We start from the raw sequence: 16,331 nt of genomic DNA on the forward strand, positions 1-16,331 counted from the left end.
ATAAGTCAATAATGATAGTATTTAATTAATTAAGTGAACACATGTCAAATTTTTATTGATAAAGTATAAAGTAGAACAAAAAAAGTGAGACAGAAGATTTGTGCTCAATAGTTTGGTAGATTTGTACCATTAACCCAAAATGTTATCCAACGGTTAGAAGAAAAAAAAAAAAAACTCTTATTTTCTCATCTCTCTACTTCTCCTCACCAGTCTCCTGAGCCGCTCCCTACGTATGTTGTCTCTCTCTCTCTCTCTCTCTCTCTCTCCATTTCACTGTGATTGTAGTGCAAGGCTACAAACGAGACGACCATGGCCGCACTCTCATTCTCACTCTCACTGTCCTCCACACCCACCCACCCATTCCCACCTTCCTTCAATCGCCGACTCACCACAAAACCACCGCCCTCTTCTTCTAATGCTACTGCTATCCCAGACGATAAACCAACCGCTTTAACGGTCCCAGAGAGAAGCCAAACCCAAAGAAAAGTGATGATAGACATTGAGAAGCTTAAGAAGCGAGAAGCCACGGAGAGAAAAGAGGAAGTGAACAGGAAGATAGCTTCGAGGAAAGCAATCTCAATTATACTCAGGAGAGAGGCTACCAAAGCACTCATTGAGAAGAAGAGGGGTCCCACCAATTCTAAAAAGCTGCTTCCCAGGACTGTTCTTGAAGCTCTTCACGAGAGAATCAAAGCTTTGCGTCCTGACTCTGCTCTCAAGGTCGTCTATTTCACTTTCAAACTCTATGTATATTTTGGAAAATGGGTTTCTTTACTTTTGGACTTTGAAGTTCAATTTGATTTGATTCTATTCAAAATATTAAGCTTTAACTTCTTCTTTTTTTTTTGATTTGGGCAACTGGGTTCTGTTTGTTTGCTAAGAAAATGAATTCTAAGTATGTCCACTTTGGATTTGGGTAACTCGGTTCTGTTTTTGTGGTGGATATTTTCCATTAACAAAAATACAAGTGCGCCTGTAGAAAAATATTTGAATTCTAAGCATGTTTGGGTGCACTTTAATGTTGCTGCAATTGTAGTGTGGAACCCATTAAAATAAGCTTAAAAAGCTAGAAGAAACTATTTTTGGGTTTGCCATTTGTAGAGTGGTTTCTTATTTTGGATGGTATTTTGCACAACAAGCTAAAAGGGTTATGCACAAAACTCTCCCTCCCTTTTGCAGAGCCTGGAAGAGATGATTTGTTAGTCAGCCTTATGCCCTTTTTTTTTTTTCTTTTTTGGGAGAGGCCGATTCCCGGACTTGAACCTGTGACATAGGAAGTTATCCTATCCATGCTGTATTCATACATGTTCAAAGCCACTTTTTACACAACAATCTGAATTCTACGAATTAGAAGACAAGTAGTCTAATAGTCTTACCAGGGTTTCCTCTCATGATTTTGGTATCTTTTCTTATCTCCAGGTGTTTGAACTACCACGTGAGCAGCTGTGGTACAAGCCCAATTCTGGAGTGTACATTAAGTTAATTGTGATGCTTGGAAAATGTAAGCAACCTCAAAAAGCTGATGAACTTTTTCAAGCCATGATTGATGAAGGTTGTGTTGTGAACCATGAAGCATACACTGCTCTCTTATCTGCCTATGGTAGGAGTGGTCTCTTTGACAAAGCATTTTCCCTCCTCGAGCAGATGAAGAATACTCCTGATTGTCAGCCGGATGTGCAGACTTACTCAATCCTCATAAAATCATGTTTAGAGTATTATGCCTTTGACAAAGTGCAGGCTCTGCTTTCTGACATGGCAACTCAGGGAATCAGACCAAACACTGTCACATACAATACCCTAATCGATGTCTATGGGAAGGCCAGAAAGTATGTTGACAATTTCTCCTCACCTTTTTATGAATTTTGTATGCGCCATCTGGTTGCCAAGAAACTAAGGGAACCAAGTTAATATAAATTTAAGTATATCAACCATCATCTGAACATCAAGAATGAGAGCAACAAGGACTAAGCAGTATATTAAAATGGTCTCTTTTTACTTTTCAGTTTTTTCTATTTGTTTAAATGGGCAGAGAAAAGGTGGATGGATAGCAGCCATTGCTTCCACTACTCCTATAAATTGCCTACTAAACCAAATTTGAGAATAGAGGTTGGCTTTGTTTCAGTTCACTTTGTTTCCGTCTTATATTCTTTGCAACCAGATGGAGCTTGATATTATGCTTCACTCTCAGAGCAGTAATTTATTCTTTCTACTTCCTAAAAGGTTTTCAGAGATGGAATCGACCCTTGTGGAAATGCTCCAAGAGAAGAACTGTGAACCTGATGTTTGGACCATGAACTCCACACTCAGAGCCTTTGGTAGCGGCAGGCAAACAGAAACAATGGAGAAGTGCTATGAGAAATTTCAGAGTGCGGGGGTCCAACCAAACATTCGGACCTTCAATATTCTACTAGATTCCTATGGAAAAGCAGGAGAGTATGAGAAAATGAGTGCTGTGATGGAATACATGCAGAAATACCATTACTCTTGGACGATCGTTACCTACAATGTGGTGATAGATGCATTTGGGAAGGCTGGAGATTTAAAACAAATGGAATATTTGTTTAGGCTAATGCGGTCAGAGAGGATTAAGCCAAGCTGTGTTACACTTTGCTCGCTTGTAAGGGCTTATGGGCAAGCTGGTAAACCTGAAAAGATTGGTGGTGTTTTGCGTTTTATTGAGAATTCAGATGTAGTACTGGATACTGTGTTTTTCAATTGCCTGGTGGATGCTTATGGTAGGATGGGATGCTTTGCAGAGATGAAGGGAGTTCTTGACATGATGGAGCAGAGAGGATGTAAGCCTGATAAGATTACATATAGAACCATGATTAAAGCTTATTCAATCAATGGGATGACTAGCCATGTTAAGGAGCTCCAAAGTCTTATTGGATACGCTGAAGGGACTCAATCATATATGGGAAAGCCCGACTTTCGATGAGGGAAGTTTTACAGGTCATTCCTCCCTGTGATGTATATACATACTCTTTGTTTAGTAGTGAATCTTATTTTTTACATCACATATTCTTTGTTTAGTAGTGAACCTTACTTTTGAATGTGTATATTTTTAAAATTCAAAAAAAAAGAATCAATATCTTGTGATAATTTTGATTTTTCAACTTGTCTTGCATCTGATATTGGGCCTTAGAAAGCATGAACCTATCTTCCATTTCTCTTTTCATCCGTAACTTGTAGCAATCTTAACATTCATAACATTTAAGAATTAGGTTAATTGTGGAAAACCACTTTAAACTATTGGGGTTACTTGCCCTTGCACCCAGGCTTAAAAACATGCAATCAACTCCCCAATTAAAGTAGTTGTGCGATATGCGCCCTGCAATTTAAAAAAGAAAATAAGTATGATGTTTGATATGGAGCTAAAAATATTGTTTGGAAAAAGTAGATCTATGGATATGCTAACAAAGAAGATTAAGCGTGCAATGCCTTAGGCCTTGGCTCAGTTGCTAAAAGAACAGTGCGGGTTTGAAAAGGTCTCAGGTTCAAATAAAAATTGGGTAAAGACGATGAAATAAGTGAAAAGCTTTTCCTGCAAAAATGCTCTTTTTATATTTAATGAATTGCTCATAAAAATTTAAATTAAAAAAGAAAAGTGAAATGAGTTAATGTAAAAAGGATTATGCAACTTTGTGAATCAAGAGATTTAAGAGAAAGGCAATGAGCTAGATTTATTTGAAGAATCGCAAGTTGACTAAGAGGCCTTTTTGGAAGTGGTGTTGATACTTATACAACAGCATAAGTGAAATAAGAGGAATAAGTCTAATGGAGCTTGGAAATAAGTGCACAGATCTTCATTATAAAAGAGTAATATGTTTGATACATATGAATTTGGTTGACCTGTTTAATTAGCAATAAGAAAACTTTTGCTGAAAAAATAAAGTAGTAGATATAAAATAGAATTGAATAAAAAAAAAAAAGCGGGTTCCATAGTTTCTAAAGTTATTGTTTTTGTTTAGAGAAGGGGGCAGGATTTGAAAAGGAATATCTTGATCTTGGACTGGTGTTGTGCCTATAAGAATAATGGAGAATCAGTTGATGATCTTCTTTTTTATTGTTTAGTCACTAGGGATGCTGGGTCTTTTCTGTTTGCCTTATTTGGAGCCTCTTCAATTATGCCAAAGACAGTGACAAGGAGAACTCCAGTGTCAGAAGTGCTAATATGGAAGGTGATTCCATTGTGTGTTATGTGGGCAATCTGGCGTGACCATAATCCTAGAATGTTTGAAGGGCTTGAGCATCCTAATAATGTCATCAAAAAATCTGCGTTGAGATGTTTGCACAGATTTCCTTGTCATTTTCTTGAATTTATCAACTCTTTGAACTTAAGTTTGTAATCCTTCAGGTATTTATCAAAAAAAAGTTTGTAATCCCTCGGGTGTAGTTTGGTACACATTTTGTGCATTCAAACCGCTATTTTTTTTATTAATAAAATTATTTTATTATATATATTTTTTAATATAAAGAGTAGGATTTTTTATATATTCTTCTATTGTATGGGAGTATGACACATTTCTGACAGGAAAAAATTCTAATCACAATGGATTAATATACTGTCATCTCAATTTCCAAAATATATTGAATTTAAATCAGGTGATTGAAAGTTCTGTCGAAGTATGGTAATTCAATTCTTAAGTACTCATTCAAAGTATCAATATATCTGCAATCACATCAGATCAACTTTACAAATCAAAGAATAAATTGTTATGTTCTTTTCCTTTTTTGTTCCCCCTTTTTTCCTCTTTTTTTAATATAATATGCTCTATTTTGGATGTCCAAATTGCATCATCATTACTAGGTCTTATACCCTCTTTTTTTGTTCTGTCACTCATTCCATGAGAAGGGCTAAAACCTCTTCTGATGTCACTTCATTTTCTTCCATGTCCTGTCCCTGGAACTGAGACTTTATCCAAATCTTAGTCTGCAGTTTTCTCTCTTTCCAAATCGCCTTTTCCAGAAATTCCTTTTCTACCATGTGTTGCCCCTGTTAATAACTCCATGTTCAAACCTTTGTCTACGTCTTTTTCACCTTCTGGTTTAGCCTTTTCACCAGATCCCACATTGCAATGTATCTCAGCTTTTGCCTTTTGCATTAGGATTTCTGTCATGGATATATTTCTGTCAGATCTCTGTTTGTCTTCCACAGCTTTTTGGTTATCAACCTGTCACCTACAAATTACCCCATCAAGGCTTGGAGAATTAATATATTTCTATGTGAGAAGAGACAAAATCAAGAGTTTTGTAACATTGTTGATGAAAAAAGCATGTGGTACCAGACTGCCAATATCTTCTTCTTCTTCTTTGAGAACATGCCTTAATGCAACAGAATGTCCACTTGTTTTTATTAACAAGAATGAAATTTTTTCCAAAGAATTTGTATATTGTGTTCACTTCCCAGTATGGTTATTTGTACTGGAAAATGCAGTCTAGCAGAAAGAATAATTTCTTTGAAAAGCAATAATTTGCCATTTACTATGTTGTATATCTTACGGATTTTTCAGCCGCTTTTAGACTCTCTGATTCTTCAGCTTTCATCTGTATGTCGCCTGGTCTGTCACTACTAACCCACTGTTCTTTTACAGAGATATTGTATTCAGATGGTGCACTTGGTTGAAGTTCTGCTGCTGCTGTCTTCAGTTTCTTCTTCTCTGCATTAGCCAGATCATCTGTAGGCAATGAATCACTAACTTCCCTCTGACTTGTAGGAGCAACTTGACCTACTGCTAATGTGAGCCTTGGTTTAATTTCAAGTCGAGCTTCTATTGGTCTTACAGTCGAATTCAACTCTGGAGCTACAAAATATTTGGATTTATAACATTTCATGTCATCTTGAGTCAATGATTGCTACAAAAAAGAGTTTTGCAAACAGAATAACTTGGGTAGAGTACCAACCTTCTGCTTTAAAGTATGGGATTGGCTCTGTTCCTGTATAGAAACCCAGCAAAGGAGCTAGAAAATTATAGTGTTAGAGCTTTGGAGACAGCTTCAACATACAAATAAAAAGAACAAGCTGTTCATACTTAGAATTGGAGGGAGTGTGAGGACACATGCCTTGATCAGGTTGAGTCAGATCTGGGTTTTTAACTGCATCCAGCTGAGAATCCAAGGACATGTTCCAGTCCCTCTCTGGCATAGAAGCAGGTTCAGCTTGTGTCAAGAGGAGCTCTGTTCCAACGTCCCCCTGTGTTGGGAATGTTCTTGCAGTTGAACTCATTGTAGGGGCTAGATAAAAGCAAATTTTGGAGTAATAGCTTCAGAGATAGCTCTATAAAAAAAAAAAAGTAAACAAGTTTTGCTAACTGACCAAGTTCTTTTACGTCAAAGTATAGGGTTGGGTCCATTCCTGTATAAGAACCCAGCCAAGGAGATAGAAAAGTATTGAGTTAGAGCTTTGGAGAAAGATTCAACATACACATAAAAGAACAAGTCGTTCATACTGAGAATTGGAGGGAGAGTGAGGGACACATGCCTTGATAATCTTCACCCAGATCTGACCTTGCAACTGCATCGAGCTGGGGATCCAAGTATTTGTCCCAGTACCACTCTGTTATAGATTCTGTAAAGAGGCGGAGCCCTTCCGCAACCTCTTCTTCTGTTGGAATTGAACTTGAGCATGGAGCTGAGAGGATATTTTGCTGCTGTTGTTGACTGGTCTTGGCTTGAGTATTTTTTGGAAACCAGCTGTCCGCCATTGCCCAAAGTGAACTTGAATGATTTGGTAGCATTGTTGGTGGAGCTGCAAGAGGGATTCCTATCAAGTTTAGAGACAGCAACACAGCAGATAATAGGAAATAGAAGCTCCATACACCTATCATTAGAGGGAGAGTTCCTACTTAACAGTTCGATATCTGGTACTTGGTTTAACATTGCAGGTGAAATCAATGGCAGATCTGGATAAAAATTGCTCTCTCTCTTTTTGGTAGCAACACATGGGGCTTGTGCTGCTGGTAGCCTTGGTCTGAAGCTCCTCTTTTTGGTAGGAAATGATGGGCCTTGTGCTGCAGCTAGCCTTTGTCTGAACCTCTGATGTGCTTCAGCTGGTGTTGTAGTTGAACTTTGTACAGAGGCTAAAAATATATGAAATCATTAGCTTACAGGCAGGTTATTTATTTAACACATTAGCAGGATGGGAGTTCTGTACACCAACCAGCATTATTTTGGGCAATGAAATCTTCACAGTAATGAAGCAGGTACTCATCATAAAGATCAAGCAGGTCACAAACTGCTATATTTGGGTAAATAACATCACGGACCTCTTCCCATAATCCTTCCTTCTCAAGCTGCATGATTGTTCACAGGCACACAGTGTCAATAAAGATGGCTTTACAAGGTCACTTTTCTAGCAGGAGTAAAAGGTTGTTGTAGAAGTAATTTTAGGCTGCATTTAATTAATTTCTGGAGGAGATGGATTTTGATACTTGGACATACAGTTTTGATTGGATAATTCCATTTTAATATCCAACAATGTGCAATTCTTGTCTTACTCTTTGGAGGCAGGTATTGGATTTCTTGGACTTGAATTTTGTCTTAACAGCAGCATAGCAGTTTAATTTAGAAATATTCAGTGAAGAGCATTTTTTATTCCTCACCATATTAGTTTTGACTCCATATTGCATGCTGTTGATCGTCATAGATCTAACTCTAGACGGGCTACTATTAACTTGAATTAAAATCTATTTTCTTAGCTCTCTTTCAGTTTCTATACCATTCATTTTCATGGTTGCAGTAGTTTCTTCAATGCCACTGTCTTGATCTTCCAAAGTGAAGTGCATTTTTTAGAAGTTTGGAGGCCATAATTACTATGAAAGTGGGTGGAAGTAGATTTAACTTTTGAATGATCTTTGCTAGTCTCGTATGTCATTGCATCAGAATTTTCTTTAGTAAGATATCTATATATATATTGATAAGTAAAATGAGCCTTTTGAATATTACATTTAACTAATCTGGGATTGGAAAGGTTTTAACTTCTAACATTTGTTCTTCCCTTGGTCTCCTTCACATGATTACCAATTCTCATATGAATACATGTTTAGGCACATGGCAGAACCATGGCTCTGCATACCATATATATAGGCTAGGCAATAAACATCTAAAGAACATATACAAAAGAAGTACCAGCGGTAGTTGCTTCATCTCACCTTTCGCTTCCCACCTCGAGAAATCACCTCTAAGAAAAGCCTATGCAAGTCCAGCTCCTCAGGGAGAGTGGGAAGCCTGCAATATAACATTAGAATTTTTATTTATTTATTTATAAAGGTGGTAGAAAAAGAATATGAAAGAAAGATTAAATGAATTCATTTTTCTTTTGGCTATTATTACTTTTAGCATATCAAAATGATAACCTTTCATGAACCTTTGTGCAGGTATAAGCCTATATTATCAAAGCATTTAACAGTTGACCATAGATTGATAGAATGGATGAAAAGCATGGCTTACTTAGGCTCTTTTGTAACAATATCCTGCATCTGTCCGACTGTGGCGAAGAAGATCTCTCTATCTGTTATATCAGTGGTACCAGGGCAAGCAACTTTTTCGATGGCTAGTCGGACAAAGTGAGCATTGTAAGTGCTCCTCCCCAATGGAGAAGACTCTGAAGAGGTTGTCGCCAACTCCTTCCCTTTTTTTCTATCTGCCTCTCTCTGATGGTCAGTCATTTCCTATGTAAAAGCTTGATTCAATAATACGTTGATCACTGCCCAAAAAGGAAAATGAGTTCATTTGAAACAAATGCGTTATCCAAGAAAGTGCCAGAGTTTTCAATGGCAGTAGTGGAAGTTACAAGAAAATTAGAGCACATACTCAAATGGGCAAGAAGAAAGAGTCTTGAAATGAAAAGAACATGATGAAATATGAATGGAATTGGCATACCCTTAATATGTAAAATGCACAAGAAGAACCAAGAAACACGTACCAAGAATGAGAATGGGAGTTGCAGTTTGTTGTTTGTGAATAGAGGATTCAAGAATGACAATGGAGGAGTTATAAAGCTTGGATCTGGATTTGGAGTTTTGCGGAAAATATAGATTGTGGTTGATGCAAGTGGGATGGGTACCTCTCTCTTAACATATTCTGAACAGTGTAACTGAAATAACTGACCAAGTAACTGCCCAACACACCACTTTAATAGCAAATGGAGTATCTATGGCTATGTATTTATGAAAGAAAGTTTTTCTTCAAATTGGTTTAGGCAAATTTGGAGTAGGATTCTCACACTTCTTCTTAGGATAAAAATTTAATGTTGATCTATTCATTTCAAAATGGATGGGGATATGATTGTAAAAAGTTTATAATGATTTTAATCAAAATTTATTTAAGTACTTAACAATTTAGTTAAATATCAAATTCCTCTTGATAAAAATTTAGATTAATATAGTGATTACGCTAAAAAATTAAATTATCACGAGGGGCCTTTCTATTGGCTGATCATATTTAAAAGAAACTTTTTTCTTTAAAGAAAATTGACACGTGAAAATAAAAGAATACAATAAATAGAGTGGTATTTGACGGTTATGAATGGTTGAATGGTAGTATTTCTTTTTTTGAGACAAGAATGGTAGTATTTCTTAATTCTTACTGACCTTCGTATTATTATGTGCAGCTCTTTTGGGATAAGACATTATAATTACTCCAAAACTTTGGGAACAATATACTGCGAATATCCACTCCACTCCAAATTCAAACCTCTTGGGAACGATATAATAAATGGAAAAAAAAAAAAAAAACCATGTATTATTAGATCTTGATCAAAATTACTATCAGAAACTTAAAAAAACACTAATATTCGATTAACGAAATTGGGATTGCTTCTATAATCACTAATATTCGATTAATGTAAGTTATTATTTTATTTATTTTTGTTTGCATTTGTTTGTTTCTAATTTATGACCTGTGGTCTCCCAATAGGTTTAAAGTCTTCACACAGCATTCAAGAGTTACTGGTTTCTGTATGTTGTGAGTAATGTGATATTAAACATGGGTTCTCACTCCCCTGTGTGTGTGTTCAGTCCGTGGCTTTCTCAAAAAAAAATTCATGACCTGTGAATACTACTACGTTCGTCAAATGAATAGCTCTCTTGGGTGTTGACTGTTGTGGATTAATCCTAATATACAAATTCGGAAATAAGCTGACTAGTCAAGGGTTTGATGCATTTGGGTGCCTAAGGCGAAAACTGATTATCTTGTTTTAGATGCAAAATTACTACTAATTAATGAATTATGTATAATTTTTTTTTTTTTAGAATGTCTATAGACACAAAAAATTTAACAAAATTTTTCACACTTATTGATGTGGCAAATCGATAGTGGTAAGTAAATAGTAATGTTAGTTGCAGACCTAGATAAGAACTAGTAAAAGTTTGCTAGCTTAACTATTTGAAAAATGTTGTATATTTTTTTGTGTATTGCTCTTTTTTTTTTTTTTTCCTTTTTTTGGAGAAGTGCAACATTTACAATATTTTTCATAACAAATCCTAGGTGTTAAGTTGCTTCTTGTTTCCTCACCACTATAATTATTTTTTTGCCATCAATAACACACGGTAACAACTTATCACTTACCGTTTGTTGTAAAAGTGTTATGAACATAGCATTTCTCTTTCTTTTTTATTTGTTTTTAATTTAATAAAAAAATATTATTTTATTTATTGATTATAAATAACCCTATTGGTTAAAATTTGGGAGTTTTTTTTTTTTTTTTTTTATTACTTTGGGCCTTAAGCGACTGCATCAAATGTTTATAACATTCAGTCGGCACTGTGACTAATCTGCTAGAGTGTCAATCGGCACTTGCTTTATAGTATAAAGTGCCAATTAGCACATTGTTGCAACACTTAGGGCCCGTTTGGTAATATTATTCTAGTAACATTGTTTGTATTTTTTGAAAATACATGTAGGTAAAAAAGTGTGTAAAAATATGTGTAATGTTATTTAAATACTGAAAATTATTGTTTAAACTCACCAACCAAACAGCCCCATAATGTTTTTGTAGTTTCCGTCATTTTATAGTTTTTATGGATATTTTAGTCATTTTTGTGGTATTGGGGATACTTTGGTCATTTGCGATGCATTTGGGGTATTTTGTCATTTTAACCAATGACAATTTTGTAATTACAAGTAATTAGCATAGGCACATTTGTCATTTAAATAAATTAACACATTCACATGAGTTAATTGCACTACAATAATATATATATATATATATATATATATATATATATATATATATATATATATATATATATATATATATATATATCAATAGGTAAAGCTACCAAAGTTCAATTAGAATTTGAAACTTGAATCCAATTTTGCACCATGTGTCTAAATTTATGTGGAGACCACACCATAATTACCTACTTAAGTTTTTTTAATTTTTGTGCCAAGTGAATTAATGAGTGCAAAATACTAAAAATCTAATATTAATGAACTATAAAATTTATAAATAAATAAAAAATTAATCACATATGCTCAATAAAAATCGCAACACAACAAAGATCACCGCATGTTCTATCTTATTAAAAATTAGAAGAAAAAAAATGATCATAAGTAGTATTAAATGTAGGTAAGAATTTTAATATGTGACTAACTAATTATTTATATTTTTATGATAAAAATTGTGTTTAATTTTAGATGTATCCATACGTATGCATATGTTATGATAATGCATGGAAAATCAGTTGGCTGAATGCTCTGGGTTTCAATGGGCTAGTGATTGCTTGGATCACCTGAAATGAAAAAGAAAGAAGATTAATGTAGACTACATTGAACCGGCCAAAAACCCTCCGTTGCTTAAGTTAGTTTTTTTCTAGGACTCAAGAATTCTCACTTTTTAGGAGTAGTAGAACTTACCTTTATTTGATGTTCATGAATCCTTATATAGTGGGTTTTTGGAGTGGTTACTAGCATAGTAACTTCCCCAATATTTGTGGAAGTTTGAAAGTTCAAACTTAACTTTTACAACTGCTATAGAAGTTAGAATATTCATTCTTATCTTCTACAACTGCCACTAGAAGTTAAGTACTTAATGGCGGTGAACAAGGGCTTGGTAGCACGTGGTTTGAGTTATAGGTTCTTGTGGATAAGTCTATTTCTGGAAATATCACAAGTGTTGGGGGTCGTCTAGGCATTTTTCCTTCGACGACCCTCATGTCTATGGACAACCTTCTTACGTACATAGATGGGCATCTCATTTTGGGCTGACCTTTTGCTTTGGACGACTCCTATGGACGAATTGGAGATGGTCTAATTTTTAGTTCCCCATCATGTTACATGCTATTTTTTTTATTTGATTAATTATTTATATATTTATAATAAAAATTATACTTAATTTTAAATGCATCCATGCATTTGCATAAGTTATATACTAGTTTATAGTAATGTGCTTACGTTACGTTAAAGTTGAATACAAATAAAAGAATCTATCAAAGTAAACTTCCACATTCTTATGTGATGTAATATTTGGCCCATTATGATAAAATCAAAAGTCCTCTTATAGTTCTCTCTCTCTCTCTCTCTCTCTCTATATATATATATATATATATATATATATAGAAGTTGGGTTCAAGTTACACCTAGCTAGTGTAACATTGCTTATAGTTACACCACCCATTTGAGGTGTAACTATAAGCAATGTTACACTACCAAATAACTTGTTATTAAATTCATATTTAAAAAATCCAACCTTTGAATTTCATGTTCTATATGATCTTAACACGCATGTCAATTTTCATGTCAATCGTATGTAATTTGCCATTTGATTCATAAATTCATTTTTTATGTATTATTTTAAACTAGCTTGTAACTAATACAAACGCAAGGATGCATTTAAAATTAAGCACAATTTTTATTATAGAAATATACATAATTAGTCAAATTATAATAAAAAAATAGCATATAACACATGCATACCTATGAATACATTTAAAATTAAACACAAATTTTATCATAAAAATATAAATAATTAGTCTTTTTTTTTAAGTAAACGTAATTGGTCATATATTAAAATTCTAACCTAAATTTAATAATGATGGTGAATTAAAAATCGAACTATCTCCAATTCATCCACAAGAGTCGTCCAGAGCAAGTAAGGTTAGCCCGTAATAGCGTATACTTCTTCGAACGTGAGAGTGGGTGATGGACACTAAACAGTCTAAAATGTAGAGTCAAGCGCACTCTTGTCACTCTGATGTTTCCAAACTTGTAAGCAAATATGTTGCAACTCAATTTGTTGGCCACTCTTATTATATTCAAGACACAAAATATATTCTCTCCAAAAAAAAAACGACAATATATATATATAATGATAATATAAAAAAATAAAAATAGAAGATCATGCTAATGGTTATTCTTAAGATAATTATTAATAAATTATTTTACCAAAGTTTTTATACCACTTTTGTGTGAAATTGAAAAGTATGTCAAAATATTAATGGCCAAAATGGGCAATTAGCCACAGTTGCTGAAGAATATAGTTAGTAGGCATTGGTGCGAAAGTAAATATAATTCTAACATCTCGAGTGTAAGAGAGTCGAATTTGGGGGTCAAAATCGAGTCTCAAAGACTCGATTTCCAAGGGCTATCACGTCTGATATGACATTTTATCCACGTGGTGACCACCTGGAAATTGAGTCTTAGAGACTCGATTTACAAACCACCAAAAAAAAAAAAAAAATCCCAGAAATCTCTGGGTCGCGCCACCTAGGTCGCGATCTGGGTCGCGACCCAGGCGCGCGACCCAGGTCGCGACCTGGGTTGCGACCCAGGCGCGCAAGTCGCAACCTAGGTCGCGATATAGGTCGCTTGGCCTAGGTTGTGACCCCTGCGCGACCTGGGTTGCGATCTGGGTCGCGACCTGGGTCACGACCTAGGTTGCGCGGCCTGGGTCGCGACCCCTGCGAGACTTGGGTCGCAACCTGCGCGAGTCGCGACCTACGCGGGTCGCGCGGCCTGGGTCGCGACCCAGGCGCAAGACCCAGGCGCGCAACCCAGGTCGCGACCCAGGCGCGCAGGGGGTGGCGCTACCTGGGTAGCGCTGCCTGGGTCGCGCTGCTGGTCGGCGGCGATGGGCCTGTGGTGGCTGACCTTGTGCCGGAAGACAGATGCAATGAGGAAATGAAACTCAGAAAGAAAAAAAAAACAAAAAAACAAAAAAACAAGTGAAAGTTGTAAATCGAGTGTCAGATACTCGATTTTTAGGTAGAGTCCACGTGGAAAAAATGCCACATCAGACTTGATCTGACCATGAAAATCGAGTCTTTAAGACTCGATTTATAGCCTAAAATCGACTCTCTTAGACTCGAGATGTTAGTAAAAAATATAGTTTAGAAACAATACCTACTAATTATAATGTTTAAAAATTAATGTTGATGTGGGATGAAAACACTCAAACCACCCAACCCGTCCATGGACGGTCATCACCTCGGCAGCCGTCCAGAAGTTATCCTCAGGACGAGGGTAACGAACAAGGACGTCCAGAGGATGATAGCGAAGCTACATCCCTCGTCCGTGGGGTGCGCACAGCCTACCCTGAGAGGACTCGTCCACATGAAGGTCCATGGACTAGGATTTTACACGGAATCAGCAGGTGCACTCAACGAAGGAAATTCAGGACGAGGGTACTACACTTGGGAGAATCTCCGAATAAAATGTGACAATCCCTTATCCCACGCATAACGGTCATGTAGCCGTTGTGAAATAGAAATGTAACTCCTGGACGGTTATGGCAGTTACGTTTAAACCTCGAATCCAGGAGAGGTTCCCATTTCGATAACCGTCTATGAAGACACTATATAAAGACTGATTCAGACAAGGCAAAGGTATGTTCAGTTTTTACTACAAAAAAGTTGGAACTCAGATTACATAGAGGGAAAACTAACTTTACCATCGGAGGATCTTTGGCCGGCAGCCCCGGTCACCTTTGATACGCTTTTCTTTCTTTTTCAGGCCGTAGAAAGAACCAGTAGTCCTTTCAAGTCCGAAGCATCCAGCCTACTGATTTTCTTGGCATCATCAAATGTTAATGGGCCATTTTGGCCAATATTAATTGTTTTTTTTCTTTTTTCATAAATAAATTATAAGTAAGATATATATATATAAATATAAATTATTAAACTATATAAATAATTTAAATATAAATAAATTTATTTGTATATATTTGGGGCACAACAAGATGTTATAAGACAAGCAAAACCAATCTCTACCTAGTCATCTTTTCGAGGAGGGGAAAATTTGTGCGAGGCGAAGCGGGGTAGGGGTGGGCCAAGTGAGGAGAAGCGCATTTGCCATCCCTACTTGTAAGTCATTATTATTATTATTATTATTATTATTATTATTATTATTATTATAGAACTTTCCAAGTGATTAGTTTTAATGTAATTATGGATCACATCAGAGTAGCATATAGTTGGATCAAGTTGCCCTACCCTATTAGGATGAAATGGGTTTGAGCCTTTGAGGTATTTTGTTTATCCTTTGACAAAGTAATTTTGATATTAATGAGGTAAAAATGAGGGGAATGTGCAGTCATTAAAGTACTTAAAGTTTTTTTTTTAAGTGTTTAAGGAATGGTAATTAAATATGCACCATAAAAAAAATCAATTATAAATAGCAAATGTGTAAATATATATATATATATTGGGCTTTAGTTTGCTCTAGGATTGTAAACAAGCACAATCGAAAGGGACTATTAATTAAAATTTAGATTCTCTATTTAATTTTATTTCAAACACAAGTCAAGTTCAAGTTCAATATCAATTGAGATTACATGTTCAATCGTACTTCATTTTATTCTAATTTGTTAAGTGCCCTCTATATTTAATTATTTCATGAAATATTAGTACTAAAATGTTGTGGAATACACGAATTTCATTAATATAAGCAGAAAAAACATATTATGGACGGAATGATAACTAACGGATATGGACAATAGGTCCAATATGAAAATGGAATCAAACATAAATGGCCAAAATGAAAATTTTGAAACATAAAAGACAAAAATTAAAATAATCCAAACTTTAAGAACCAAAATTATTAATCAAAACTCGAACTTGTTCATGAACTACTTAAATTAAGTTATTCACTTTCCGTATATAATAAACATTATCACTATTTTTTTTTATTCATTTACAAGTAAAAGCTAATAATTAATAATTATGTTATTGTTAAAATTTTATTTGACTTGATTAGATAGGATGACTTTCATTTATGAATTTTATAAGTTCAATTCACCAACCTCCTATTGGTAAAAGTGGACCCCAAGTTTGGGACTCAATTTGCCCCAATTTTGGTTTGTTCCCAAGCTCCTCCATAAGCCCAGACTTAAAAGG

At 35.3% G+C, this 16,331-nt stretch overlaps 1 protein-coding gene across 5 annotated transcripts; it reads left to right on the top strand.

The window, feature by feature from the left end:
• The first annotated feature begins 215 nt into the window (after positions 1 to 215).
• On the top strand, positions 216 to 9,258 carry LOC142619841 (pentatricopeptide repeat-containing protein At5g48730, chloroplastic-like). Of its 5 annotated transcripts, none has more exons than XR_012841589.1 (5): positions 216 to 720; positions 1,420 to 1,826; positions 2,221 to 2,952; positions 5,595 to 7,509; positions 8,376 to 9,258. XR_012841589.1 is itself a non-coding variant. In XM_075793149.1 (4 exons), exons 1-3 carry the CDS (start codon positions 310 to 312, stop codon positions 2,936 to 2,938), a joined length of 1,536 nt encoding a protein of 511 aa, XP_075649264.1. In that variant the 5' UTR covers positions 216 to 309; the 3' UTR covers positions 2,939 to 2,952; positions 5,595 to 9,258. The 5 variants fall into 5 exon arrangements, 1 of the variants encoding a protein (XP_075649264.1); XR_012841591.1 differs by having other exon boundaries at positions 5,595 to 7,247; XR_012841592.1 differs by having other exon boundaries at positions 5,595 to 7,202.
• The last annotated feature ends 7,073 nt before the right edge of the window (positions 9,259 to 16,331 follow it).

The sequence above is a fragment of the Castanea sativa genome, chromosome 12, assembly GCF_040712315.1.
Source record: "Castanea sativa cultivar Marrone di Chiusa Pesio chromosome 12, ASM4071231v1".
NCBI lineage: Eukaryota > Viridiplantae > Streptophyta > Magnoliopsida > Fagales > Fagaceae > Castanea > Castanea sativa.

Excerpts from the sequence above, each read along its gene's own strand:
- LOC142619841 (XM_075793149.1), top strand. The coding sequence starts at position 310 with ATGGCCGCACTCTCATTCTCACTCTCACTGTCCTCCACACCCACCCAC. Across the intron at positions 721-1,419 it reads GTCCTGACTCTGCTCTCAAG|GTGTTTGAACTACCACGTGA; the intron begins GTCGTCTATTTC and ends TCTTATCTCCAG. Across the intron at positions 1,827-2,220 it reads GTCTATGGGAAGGCCAGAAA|GTTTTCAGAGATGGAATCGA; the intron begins GTATGTTGACAA and ends ACTTCCTAAAAG.